The 14633-nt window shown below is 36.2% G+C and overlaps 1 protein-coding gene across 2 annotated transcripts in view; it reads right to left on the bottom strand.

The window, feature by feature from the left end:
- TBC1D22A (TBC1 domain family member 22A) overlaps positions 1–14633 on the bottom strand; it is a 169342-nt gene that overhangs the window by 90720 nt on the left and 63989 nt on the right. For both annotated transcript variants that reach the window (XM_054065116.1, XM_054065109.1), the window contains one exon: positions 344–419. In XM_054065116.1, coding sequence (XP_053921091.1) covers positions 344–419 — 76 coding nt within the window. The remainder of the gene's footprint in view (positions 1–343; positions 420–14633) is intronic.

Here is a 14633-nt window from a genome sequence, read left to right on the forward strand (position 1 = left end):
ATCATTGAGCTCAATGTGAAATGAATACTGGCTGCTTTTTGTATGTGGTCATTACTCTGCCGCAAAAAAAATTTGCCATTGAATTTTGATTAAATTGCCTTAATAAAAAGTAATGAAAGTGGATCATGCTCTAGTGGCTTTCTTTTAAATGATACACAACAGTGAACTTGCAAAGGCCAGTGTGCCACAAACTGACCGAGTGTGACACCTGGGCTGAGGAAAGCAATGCTACCCCACCACTGTACCTAACTGCGCTGATGGTGGCTTGACTTCTTGCAAAGAGTCTAACAAAACACTTTCAATGAAACACCAGTTAGAAATTAAGTTAGCTTTTAAGACTTACCATCAATCCGACTAACAAGTTCTTCCAACATTTTCACTTTCTTTTGAATTCCTGGCTGTGCAAACGTGTAGTTATCCTGAAGAAGAGACCATATAGGTTTGTGAAGAAAAAAACTACAAAATAAATGTTTCTTTTCCTTCAATTACTTAACCCATTTTTCTACATTTTCTTAAGGTGTTTGTGTTTTCTTTTTACATTGCCTAGGTCTGCTTCTACAGTTCAGTAGTGAATCATCACATTGTACTGTCCTATTTGGAGTCTCTAACAGTATATCCTGTAGCTATTACTGCATCAATTGCTCTCTCCTTGCTAATCTAGTGCCCTCGAAGTTACATCTTTATTGCAGAAGTCCAAGTAGCTTTAAAAGGCTGTCATCCTAAATGCCAAAATGTGCTACGTTATTTTTTTAAGGCGATTTTTCTTCTCATAAATTTACAATATTACCACAAATTATGTAGGAAATATGAAAATTGAGATTGTAATCAGTGACAGCGTAAGAATTTGATCTTTAGAAGTTCAGAATAATACCTTCCAGCAGCGTAAGAAATCATAAGACTATTTCAAAGGAGTTATGACAGTTCTGAACTCAAGGTTACAGTTAATATCGTGAATCAAAATCTAACACACAAGCTATATAACTAAAATGGCAAGGTATTTAGATGTATTTGTTTGAATGTATTAACTCTAACTGGATTCTTTATTTTTGGACTGCAGCTCTATAATACAGACTACAGTTTGAAATAATGAAAAAGGAAAAACTATCTCCAGTTATAGCCCCAAAGTGATCAATCTTTTTAAATAAACACATGATTTAAATACACAGCAATGTTTCTGAATATTTAGTCAACATTCCTTTCACTCAACTTATTTTGTCACGGTTTTCTATATAGAGAGAGTCAAAAAAGGAAAATTACGAATATACATTTTAAAAGAAAGTTGCTATGTAAAATTGTTTTAATGTAACCACTCAGAAAACCAGAGTAAAGGATTTTTTTCTCTCATCTGCTATTGTTTGAATAATTCCTTTATGAAAAATCAATTGGAAAGCCAAGAAGCTACCCCACAAAAGACATCATAAAAAAAATTCCACTGATGCTGGAATATTAGTTCTTCCTAATTTAACTTTGTATTAAAGAGATTAATTTCAGTTCTTTTTTATGTATCTTGAGATATATTTTGCTTGTTTATAAGGGTCATTTTGACTTTCTTGACTATATTTACATTTTTTTATTTTCATTTGTTTTATGAAATTGAATTGCAATTTAATCTTCAAATTCTATAAAACTGCCATTAGGTATGAAACCTAGAAGTTCACAAGGGAAAAGTATACACTAATAATTCTGCTAGTTGTAGTACATCAGCCAACAACAGTGATTTACAGTATCAAAAAGTCTATTATGCACTCAGATCACTTGTGACTTGCCACAGTAGAAACTATTTAAAAAATTAGAGCTTAGTTCTTTACTGGCCTAGCTGCAGCACTTTCACAGGGCCTGATACTAGAAATCCATGTATAAACCAAAACAGTGTTGATAAGGAAGGAAGGATAATTCTCTGAATTCTGGAATTTCCAAAAGGAATCACCAAGTAAAATAGGCAACCATTTCATATTGTTGACATTGTCTCTCAAACAGAACATGAACATCTTCGGTAGTGCAACAAAGCAGCAAAACTGAAAGCATGTAAAGTCTCACAGAGAATTCAAATGCATGATAATTTTGTTTTGGAGACAGAGGAACTATTCCATGCACTGGGGCAGTACCTCTTGTACAAGTATGACTTATTCCTGTATTAGTCATGTATCATAACCAGGATACAGCATCTTCAGGAAATTGTATATTCTTTTTATTTATAGAAATTACTCTAACAATGAAAACTTGATTTTTTTTCCAACTATTTATATACTGTTCTAGTTACTTACTTACTTTAAGAAACTGGTATTTCTAGAAGTAGTACTGTACTCAAAATACAGCTATATGGTATTCAATTATTTTATCTACAACAGATCCACTATAAAAGTATCTTCACATATTTAACACTGAAAGCCAACACAGAGCTAAAACACTACTACTTCAGTCATTAGTGTCTCTCCAGGTACTGCAGCTCCCATCTGTGATCTATGAATCTGAAACTGCTTTCTTTCTCAAAGCATCATTTACTACATACACACCTGAAAATGCAACCCAAAACTGCCATCCTGGATCTGAAAACAGATAAGTTTGCTCTTCACTGTATTTGATCTTTTGCCTATTAATTTATTTTTCTGTTCATTATTTCAGCTGCAGTGAATACAGCTGGGAGTCACTCTTCTACATGCACGGACACATCTAACTGCAATGATCTCTGTTGGCTCCCCCAGTCCTCTCCTCTAATTAAACTCTGCTGTACCTGTTCCCTTCTATGACACTTGTAATTGACTTCACAGTTTGCAAAACTGTAAGAAGGAAGTCATAAAATGTATTCTCTTATCTACTGTTCACGCTCCTTTTGTGCTCATAGGCAGAGAAAAAAGCTAGCAACAAAGAAAAAAAAAGCATGTTAAACACATGAAATACATTAATTTTTTTCTCAGGGCAATACAGAAGTACAGTGATTCAGGTTTCATTTTCTCTATCATACAGTTTAATTGGAAACACAGCTTTGAAATTGGACTCAACTTTACGGCCAACTCCTCTACTTCCTTCCCCACAAGCAGCGCATGTGGATAGGGAAGGGGAGTTGTGGTCAGTTCATAACACTTCACCTTTGCTACTCCCACGGGCCATTTGTCCTGCCAGCAAGCCTGCTCCTGAGTGGGCTCCTGTTGGCAGGTCACAGTTCTTGCCAGAAGCCTGCTCCAGCATGGGCTCTCCACAGGCTGCAGAGTCCATCAAGGCATTTCCACCTTCTCTGGTGCTGGGTCCCTCCACTAGCTGCAAGTGGATATCACTTTACTGTTAACTTCCATGGGCAGTCATCACCACAAGCTAAAAGGGAATCTCTGCTCCTTGGTCAACTTCTCTCTTTCCTTCTCCACTGACTTTGGTGTCTGTAGGGTTGTTTCCCCTACGTTTTCTCACTCCTCAAAACTGCTATGCAGATTTTGTTTACCCTTTCTTACATATGTTATCACAGAGGCACCAAGAGCATCATTGATGGGCTGAGGTTGGGTTAGCAAGGTCCATCTTGGAGCTGGCTGGAAATGGCTCTCTCAGACATGGGGCTATTTCTCACAGAAGACACCTCACAAGTCTCCTGCTACCAAAACCGTGCCACGTAAACCAAATGCAAGTTCTCTGCTAACTTTTGCAGAAAAAAGTGTTCCAGGATTCAGCTCTGTTGCCTACTCCCCCTCACAGCTGTGGGTACTCACAGGAACATTTCAATACTCATCCGGCAAATTTTTGGTATATTCCTTCATCTATTTCTTGTGTAACTTTGTTCATGAATATTAAGATAACAACAAATTCTGAATAAGCCATAAGTAACTGAAAAGAGGATAGTCTTGCCTCAACAGATCTTCAGCTAACAGTTAACAAAAAAAGCCTTATATTTCTAACTACTGCTCTTGATGCTTTCTAATAAGTACTCACATGCTAAAGTGTGCAGGAATACGTAACAGAATCTATGATTAACACAAAAAAATTATGGATTGCTGTGCAACATCTAAATTGCTTGATGTTCTGCTCAGATAGCTTCTAACATACTTTCAGTGAACTATGCTAACCTACTTCATAGCTGAATGGTTATAATGCGTAGTTCAGACTCCAACACATAATTAGTTTCACCTTAAAGTACAGAAGGTTAAGATTTTATAATGTCACAAGGGCTCAAAACTTGCTTCAACCTCAAATCTTTGTGTTCATAGCCTGTACTTACTCTGTAGAGCCTAGTATAACCACCTCCAAATGCTGGAGTATCTACACAATACATGACACGCATTTTTCATTTGTTTGTCAGGAACACAATACCAAAGTAGATCCTAGTATTTTCAGCCAAATGTATTAATGAGATTCTTATTGGTCACTCTGATGCATACAGTAACAAATATACTCCATTTCTAATCACCATATGTAGCCATGGTACTGACAGCTGTCTGTTTAAAATATTACTAACTTATGGAGTGCTAGAACTAAGACAGACGCTTTTAAAGCATGTATTAAATGTACTTCCAAAGCAACTGTTCAATAAGTTCTACATATCTCCATGTTCTCCAAATGGAAAGTTTTGACACAAAGTAATCATGTTCTGTTTGCTTGTTTTTAATAAGGTTTTATCAATCAGAGCTTTTAAACATAAAGTATAACTTAAGCAATCTGTGTATGGCATACCCAGGTGTCCATTTTCCCGACCGATATATACTTAAGAATTCCTATCACTCAATTTAAGCATGTGCAATTATATCATCACATGAACAAAAGACAACTGAAAAAAAGCTTTCTGAAGTTGTATATTTTCCTTATTATGTCAGAAAAGGATCTTTTCCTTTTTGTTTTTTAAACTCATTTAAACACTTCAATTCTCTAAGTAAACTTCTATTAAAAATGTTTGTTCGCTCTGCTCTCAAAGTTGTGCAAAAAGATGAAAACAAGTAGGAGGAAAGTGTGACACATGACGACAGCCAACATGTATATTAACAGTATTGATGGTAGGCACAATTTACCAAAAACATTTCTTGAATCTGGAAATTATAAGGTAAATTAAATCTTAAATACAGTTCAGGAGAGAGAGCATGCACGTGCACCAGGATAAAAATACAAGTGTGCTGGAGCATGCTGTTTGCACATATTGCACATCACGTTCCATAACTATTCCAAAATACTTCCTGTAAAAGAAAAAAAAAAATCTTTCAACCTTTCTATTTATTAAGCTTGACTTCTGAAAATTTAAAATTTCCTAAGCAGTACAAAAGAAGTATACAAAGCTTTGCAGCCCAAAATTTTCTACAGGAAAAAGGTACCTTACTGAACTGGATGGAAAATGCAACTTATTATTGAAAAGCAGGTACTGATTCATGCATTACAATAGTCTCGGAATCAAGGACTAAATCTTCTACTGGGCTATGTAACCAAATCCGAGTTTTACACAAGTGGATGTATTATAAATTACACAAACTGTTAAAGTAGCAATAAGACAAGTGCTCGGGCTGTATTTTTGGATTATGATGTAGGTCAGTCAACAGTTTAAATCTAGGTAACAGCTAGAAACCATAAATATGGACACTTACAATCCCAGAAGCTGATGCTGTAAATTTTAGGTAGAAGATAAAATATTTTTATTCTGCATACTCATAGTACAGTATATTTCATCTAAAACATAGAAAGCAATGCCTTTTATATAAGTATTCAGAACTGACTACAAATAGTTTTGTTCTCTTCCTGAAAATCTTACTCTCAGCAACAGGCTAAAAAACTGCATTATTGGATTCCAAAGAGACACAGGCTCCTTAAGACTTCTAAAGACCCCTGTGCTTAAGGAAAACTACAGCCCTCAGGATAAATCCTCCCAATGTCTTCAATTTTCTACTGCCTGAAACCCCAACATTGTTACAAACTTAAAATTGGATACTGGGCCAAACAAAAGAACCACCTTGGTTTTTCCCCTTTAAGAGCAGTGAGCAGCAAATGCCTACAGCAGAAGGCAAGAGCTAAATAAGCCCACAGGGATATGCTTGCAGCATTTGTTCAATTTCCAGTTTACAGCCTGACAATTCCTTAAGTCAAAGTGCTATCTCAGTAATTAAAGTTGCTTAAAGACTTTTCTTTAACCAAATTCAAACTCTTCAGCTCCTTAACACATGTAAAATGCTTTTCATCTTTCATAAGTGGCCCTGTGGCTTGCTTATAATACTGTGAGATAACATCTAGGTCTTGGATCAGAAGAGATGGAAAGCAATGACTCCTTACTCACTTTCTTGATGTAGCTCATAATTATAAAGACTTCTACTACATTCCTCCACTTAGCTAAGTCATTCAAGCTAAAGAAGCTAATCCATCATCCAGAAACTGTTCCATACCTTGGATCACTTTCCTTTCTCCAATATATATTTTTTTTTTTAACTTTCGATCCAACATTTTGAAATGGGATGGACAGAAAGGATTATAATAGCATACAGCATGCAGAGAACAAGCTCATTTTAGGTTTAAAAGTAGCAAAGTGATGGTTTTGCTTTCAAGGATTACTTACTTAAATACTTTTCCTCTCTACCCGGTAAAATGCAACACTTCTAGCATGGACTCTCTCCTTTAAGAACTTTTTCTAAAGGACTTTTATCAAAATGCATTTTTGAAATGCAATATAAGCATACAGTTTTTTACAGGCTCATCAATTCCTTCCAAACCTTCCAGATTTGTGTTGCTTTACAGGAGTAATAAAAAAATAAATAAATACAGGTTTTATCCTTTAATCATTAATTCTGTTTATTTTTATACTTTCTGCAAGCTTTCCTGACGTGTATGTCTAAGTGTCTGTGCTCTCCTGAATACCCTTGACATCAAAATCTGATGTCATATTCACCTCATTCCATTCTTCTCATAGCAAAGCAGTTTTGAGCATTCATCTCTTTGTTAACCCATTACCATAGACCTTCACAAGAGATAATCATAGGTACATTTCAAACTGAGCAGAGTTAGAAGCTGCTTATGAAATTCTTACTAGGCACCCTATGCACAGTATCCTCGTGATGCATCCAGTCTCCTCAAACTGATGGGGAGGGCTGTGACACCTCCAGTGACCAAGCAAATCACCAGAAATTTCAGGAGAGTCCCAAAAGATCTCTCATGAACAGGCACTACGTCCAACTTAAATTATTTTCATGTAAAGCTTATTGTTGTGTCATAATCCTACCATACAGTTCAGTGATACCACTGCAGATTTAATTGCAATTCTTCTAAATCAATGCCCAACTTCTATTTGCAAAGCAGACACTGATGTTGTATGACTCAGGCTCATTGTTAATGACAGTCTCAATGTAAATACACAAGTTTGAAGGATCATTTATTCAAAAAATCTAGAATGTTGACATTTTTAATCTCAGATTTTTTTATATCAAGACTTTTAAGGTAAACTTTGAAACACTCTTTCTGAGGCCAGATCATCAATAACCATGATACACTCCTTAGCTGCACAGATTAAATCTACTCAGAAAAGTGTGCCTTTAATAGTATTCATTCTTATCAGTAATTTATGTGTATTCCATGTAAGAACATTCTCTTGAACTGAGGAAGGTAAAACCTGCTTACAGAAAAATTTCTGGACTCTTGTTCTACTTCGAAATTTCATTTCCTTCACTCTAAGTCTAAAACACCATAAACCAGTATTTGCTCCAACAGACTATGCAAGACAAATTGAAGCAGCCAACTGAGCATGAATACAGAAAGGACTCTGGATAGGAGTACCTGTTGTGGCTTCAGAAGCCACCTGCTATGTGAGACTCAAATCTCAAACATGAGACATGTAGACAGGGTAACAGAGAGGGTTATCATTTGATAAGTGATTACTAAAAATGCTAAAGTTGTCCATTTCTCATTAGAAGCAAAGTCATTCTAGAACAGGCACAAATGCCTGCTGTAGTTGCAGAACCTATTTCTCATAAAATTTCTATTTTTTCTGACTTTCCAATTAATAGCTTGAAAAAAAAAAGGACATTTGAATTTAAAATTGTTCATAATTTAGAAGTAGCCTTATGGAAGCCACTGATAATGAAAAGAAGAGTAATCTCAAGCTATTGTTTATTCATCAAAATAGAACTCTCCATTCAATAATAAACCCACTTACAGCAAGACTGAGCAATTTGTTTGCAATCATCACCAATCAGCCCTAAAATTAAACATATGATCGTTCATAGTTTTACAATACAACTTGCACTTTAATTCTAAAATAAAAAGCTGTTACTTCTATAAGTGTTTTAAAACACAGATCACAACACAATTCTGATCAAGTAATCCATTGTTTTTCCTTAGAATAGTTGTAGCTTCAAGAAAAAATAAAATCCATTTTCAGTCTTTCGCAGGATCCAACTTAGACAAGACACTAGCATAAACTGAAAAAAAAGTGCAAAAATATTCATGCATCACCTATGCTTAGAAATGTTCTAAAGACAACCAGCTTTATCATAAGCATGGTAGAACATCATCTGAAACATTTTATCTTTTGATTGTTCAACTTGAAACAGAAGACAAAATAGTTTTGGAAACTAACTAGCTGTAAAAAACCCTAGGAGTACATGATTCTCATTTACAATATGAGGGAACAAAACCACTGTTATACTGTTTACAAATGGGAAATTATCAGCTAATGTGCTGAAAACAGTCAAGAATGGTGGTCTTATTTAGACATTTTGCATGTAGCCACACATATGCTCGGAAACAGTTTTTTATAAATCAGCATTAGAACATCTTGCAAGAATACAGGCTGGAGACAAACTGGCTGTGGAAGAGTTCTGTATAAAAGGACCTGGAAGTCTCAACAGACAGCAAGCTCAGACTGAGTCAAGGGTATGCCTTCGCACCAAAGGTGAACAGCAGCCTCCCAGCCCAGTAAATGAAGGGAAGTGATTATCGACACTCAGCACCCATTGTGGATCACTAAGGTTGGCAGGTATCTCTGGAGACCACCTAACCCAACTCGTACCCAAAGCAGGGTGACCCAGTGGTTCAAGGCCACATGCAGTCAAGTTTAGAATTCCAAAGATGAAGACTCTAGAACCATTCTGACCAAACAGTTCCAAAGTTCAATCACCTTTACAGTAAATAATTATTTTTGAATGTTTAGAAATAATTTCTTGTGTTACAAGACCACATCTAGAATACAACATCTAGTTTTAGGGACCCTAATACAAGAAAAACATGAATAAAGTGTAGCAAGGGCAAAAGGTCACCAAGATGCTTAGAGGTACAGAGTACACACCCTTTGAGAGGCTAAGGGAGGTGAGGTTGTTCAGCCTGAAGAAAAGAAGTCTTCAGAGGTACCTAACAGCAGTTTGCTAAAACCTATGTTATGAGGAAGACAGAGCTCGGCTTTTAATAGTGGTGCATAGTGGGAGGATAACAGGCAAGCACCATAAACAAAAAAAGAAGCATTCCATCTGGCTATAGGAAGAAATTCTCTCAACATTAGGAAAATCAAGCATTGGAACAGGTTAACCCCCAGTCTGCCCCCTCCAGAGGTTTCAAGACCCAACTGGACAAAGCCCTCAACTACCCAATCTGATCTCACAGCTGACCCTGCCTTGAGCAGAGGTTAGACTGGATGACCCGTCCAGGCCTATTCCTACCAAAATTATCCTACGCTCTTATGATTTTAGAAGTTCTCATTTGTTTTCTTGAAATAATTAAGAAAAGATGCAGTGAGGTATTATCATTCTGGGACAAAAGATAAAGAAAAAAAATTGCAGCACATAGTCATGAAGCAGTCCAAAGGAAAAACATTACAGCATATCATTATCCAAAATTGACTGCTACAGGACAGCATATACTGCTAGAGACTACAGGATTAACTGACACCTATAGGAGAGAGAAATTTATATTAAAAAACTCTCCTAATATTTCCATTTAAAACAACTTTTTGTAAAAAAAAAATCCAGCCAAATTGTGATCAGACATATGTGTAGTCACTTAGGAACACATAATAAGAGAGAAAACACTGAGAAAGAAGATGTGAAGTAATTTGGGAACACAAAACAGATTAAACTATTGTGCAATATCAAATATTAACTACTGGAAGAGTTCTGCAAAAGAAAAATGAGTAATATTACATCTAACTGGAGACAAAGACATGTTTGCATAGAAACTCTGAGGTTGCCAAGCATGAGTGAATCTGCTAAAGCAACAGATGATTTCACCAAGTTTTTTATTACTTCTCTAGCCTAAGAAGTTTAAGCATGTCAGGAAGTGATTATCATGCTACTCAAAGGCAACACTACACTGTCTTTTATTCTACAGGTCCTTACGCTTCAAAGATGTGCTGCTATATTAAAAATAGAGTCATATTAGATAAAGAAGGGAGGGGGGGAAGACGAGAGAGGAAAGGAGAAATGATACATACGACGTGTAGCAAAACTCAACCAAGAAATACATATTTCTTAATAACACCTCTGACAATTCTGGAATCAAGAAAATGAGAGAGTCTGGATGGGTTGGAAAAATAAATGAGTTTTCTGTTAAGAATAATAAAGGGATACAAATACAATCATTTTTCCATTACACTCTTGTGCGTTGGCAAGAAACATAGAAAAAAAATATGTATCTAGCTCATATTAGTCAAAAACTTTCACAACAAGACCCTAATTGTTATCACAGTACACTCATTAAACTTATCAAATACTGGTAGGCCAACATCAAATTGAATCCTAAATTGAAATAAATCAAAGGATATATTCTGCAGAGGTACTTAGATTGCAGTTATCCTCACATGTCACATCTTGCTCTTCTCCACAAATCCTTGTACAGTTTATTCAGACATTTCAGACAAAGTATCAGGAGCCATACATTTGTCTATTATGACATTTTCACAGTAAAAAGGAAACTCAGTAGCACTCGTCTTATTTGGGATTCTCCTTTGGGTTTGTGTTTTTATGTTGTTTGGTTTTGTGGCTTTGTGAGAGAAGCAGCTTTTCCTAGCTGGCTGTAAAGACATTCTATTATCTATAGTAGATAATTCCATTATCTATAGTAGAAAATACTAAAGGAGCATTACTAATGTAATGACTATTTCCAAAAAAACAATCAACAGTAACTTTCTTGAGAAGTAGAGGCACTTAAGTGGATCATCCGGAATACTGCATATTGGCAACAAGCTTGATAAATCAAGAATCTACAGTCATTAGAGTAATCTATGTCACACCTGTCATAATCCTGCCTGGGTCCTACTGTGTAGTACAATCCATTTCTTTGCCACGTTACCTATTCAAGGTGTTCACCCCCTAAACCAACAAGTGTTTTTTAGTGTTTCGTCATATTGTCAGGTAGTTTAGCTCATGAATCACCTTACAACAGGTATCACTCAGCAAGGGACAGACAGGAATGAGCTTTGAGGTGCAGGCTTGAGCATAGTATCACTACAACTGGATGTAAACCAGCTTACATAATTTAGGGCATGATTTGATCTCAAGTTTAATGATTCCAGGTCCCATCTCACCCAACCACGTCTAGTTCTAGACCCAGTGGATTTGGTGACTGTGAAAGTCATAGAATCATACAATAATTTGGATAGGAAAGGACATTTAAAGATTACCTTGTCCAACACCTTGTCATCCATTGTCAAGGACACCTTTCACTAGATCAGGTTGCTTAAAGACATATCAAACCTGAGATTGAACACTTTGAGGGATGGAACATCCACTACTTCTCGGTACTCCATCACGAAAAAAAATGTATTCCTTATGTCCAATCTAATTCTACCACCTTTCAGTTTAAAACCATTGCCCTTTGCCCTGTCACTGTAGTCCCCAGTAAAAAGCCTCTCTCCATCTTTTCTATAAACCCCATGTAAGTACTGAAAGGTTACAAAAACATCTTCCCAGAGCCTTCTCTCCTCTATGCTGAACAATCTCAACTCCCTCAGCCTTCCTTCATAAGAGGTGACCCATTCCTCTGACCATCTTTGTGGCCCTCCTCTGGACCTGCTTCAACGGGTCCAGGTCTTTCCCGTGCTGGGGACCCCTGAACTGGATGCAGTACTGCAGGTAGGGCCTCACCAGAGCAGAGTGGAGGGAGAAAATCACCTCCCTCGCCCTGCCGGCCACAATTCTTTTGATGCAACTCAGGATAAGACTGGCTTTCTGGACTGCAAGCACACATTGTTGGTTCATATCCCATTTCTCATCCACCAGTATCCCTAATTCCTTCTCTTCAGTGCTGCTCTCAATGTGTTCATCTCCCAGACTGCACTGATGCCAGTGATTGCCCTCACTCAGATGGAGGACGTCACACCAGGCCCTGTTGAACTTTATGGAGTTCGCATGGGCCTACTCCTCAAGCCTGTTAAAGTCCGTCTTGACTGCAACCCTTCAGTAAAACAATCTTTATTCTCTGGCATTTTTCATCACCTTCCTTTCAATGAGCTAATCTCTTGTAGGGTTACTTCTCTAAGCCAACACAGCCTGCAACTTCATGACACCTTTATCTGACAAGCAAAGTAATTCCCACGAAGACCACCAAACCAGCAGAATGTGAGAAAAAAAAAAAAAAGACCAAACCCTTTAATTCCAGCAAGCATTCCAGCAGTTGCATTGAATTAACTGTAACAACATAAGTCATGCCACTAGCATAATCTTTCAAGCCAGCTTTTGATAGATCAAAAAAAAGATAGTGCATCTTTGAATACATGCAATCGATAACCATTCCACTTATATAAGAGCTTAAATTTTCACTCACGCAGTTTAATTCCATTACAAACCGTTTCAATATTTTCTTTATCAACACTCGATCATTTTGTATGAAAACATAATTTTAAGGAGAAATTAAGTCATCTCTGAACTCCCTTTTCTGGCCAAAACCAAAAAGAACAGAGCAGCATACCTGTGACAGAAGCTGTTCCAGAAACAGGTAAAACAATTGGAGAAATTGCATTTCTTTACTCAGCTTTCTTCCTCTCAAGTAGATTTCAAGTTCTCACATATTTTTTGTCATGTGGTGAAATATTTTAGTAGTTCTGAGAGACTGAATAAGCAAAGCAGCATTTTCTTTTTTTTACAGGAATCAACATAAGAAGATAACCATGGTTTTCAATGATGGTACATAAAACCTTTAGCTACTACTTATTTAACGCTTAACCAGGAGAAATACCTTCAAAGTAGTTAAAAACTTGTGGGGTTTGACTCAATTCTATGACAATTTTGTCAAAACCTAACTCTTATTACAAATATAAATTCACAATACGCCTTAGTCAACATGCCTTGGCCAAAGAAACATTCATATTAAAATTAAAGTCACAGGCAAGATTATGTTAAATAATAATTTAACTTTTTATTTTTTAATATTTTAATAATACCAAGTACCATAAAGGAAAGAAATATCTATCAAAAAAATGCAATTAAAATAAGGAATCTGGAAAACATTAATTTAGATCCACCGAAAGGTAATTCCCAGGAAATTTTATGGTTATTCACATTTTAAGATCATTTACTAATGACTGGAGGACAGCCATTTTCCACACACAGAAATTCAACCTCCAGGATGTTTACTACATTAAAATCACTTGGAGAAATGAAAACTCTGATTTTCAAGCACTTGTCCAAAGCATTTCAAAACAAACGTAATTATACGGGACCTAGCAGAAGGATCGAATCTAATAAATGCAGTAGAAGCAGTTGTCAATCATCTCATCTTTTAAGAGAATGTTAGGAATAAATCAGCCAAAGTCTTGCTCTCCCTGCAAGGATTTCTATTATAACCAAAATAATACTGAAACAATTTCAAAGAGAAAATCACCTACACTACACAAGTAGCTTACTTGAAAGCAGGGAATAATCCAGAAGATAAAGTATGAACATAAAAAAGAAAAGAAGCAGCAGCAACAATGTGCTAAATATTCGTAACCATAATTTATTTTCAAATCAGCTCACTGAAAGCAGCAAATTAACCCTGGATGCCAACGCATACCTACCAAAATGTTAGAAAGAAGTCTTTGTTCCCAGTGCAAAATGGAAATCATCACCTTTCAGAAACTTTCACATTTCTAGCAAAGGTCAATTTTGGTCTCATTGTAACCCAGGAATTCACTGTGACTATTATGTCCATATATTCCAACCTTAAAAAATCAGATTAGTTTTACACTCTAGCAAGATTCAAAATGTTTATCTCAAATGACACAGACCTGAAAAACAGACATTAGATAGATAGCATAAGATACCTTTTGCAACACAAAAAAAAGACTACACACAAAAAGATAATAACACTTAATTCCAGTAACTTCTTTGTAAACTGGAAAGCCCAAAGTTTCTACTTTACTCTGTATCAACACTGCAGCATGAAGTGTTTTAATATGCTAAAGTTTAAATACAGATGCTTGCATTCCCATTTAATGTACAGTAGAACATATGGATTCCTCCCTCAACTAAATGCAAGATGTTCAGATACATATTTACTATTTCTTGCAGAATCTTCTCATCTTCATAAGCTTGCATGTCAATGAATGTTTACACATACACACAAATCCATCGTCCTTAACCTGTAACCCACTGCATTTAACAGAAAATTGTGTCCACATTTATAGCTTCTCCACACAGAACAGTCAGAGTAGTTACGTGAGTATCAAGTTTTAAGTGGATGTTTTAAAAATACTAAGATAATCTCAAGAACTACCACGAGAA

This window comes from Cuculus canorus, chromosome 1 (genome assembly GCF_017976375.1).
Source record: "Cuculus canorus isolate bCucCan1 chromosome 1, bCucCan1.pri, whole genome shotgun sequence".
Taxonomy (NCBI): domain Eukaryota; kingdom Metazoa; phylum Chordata; class Aves; order Cuculiformes; family Cuculidae; genus Cuculus; species Cuculus canorus.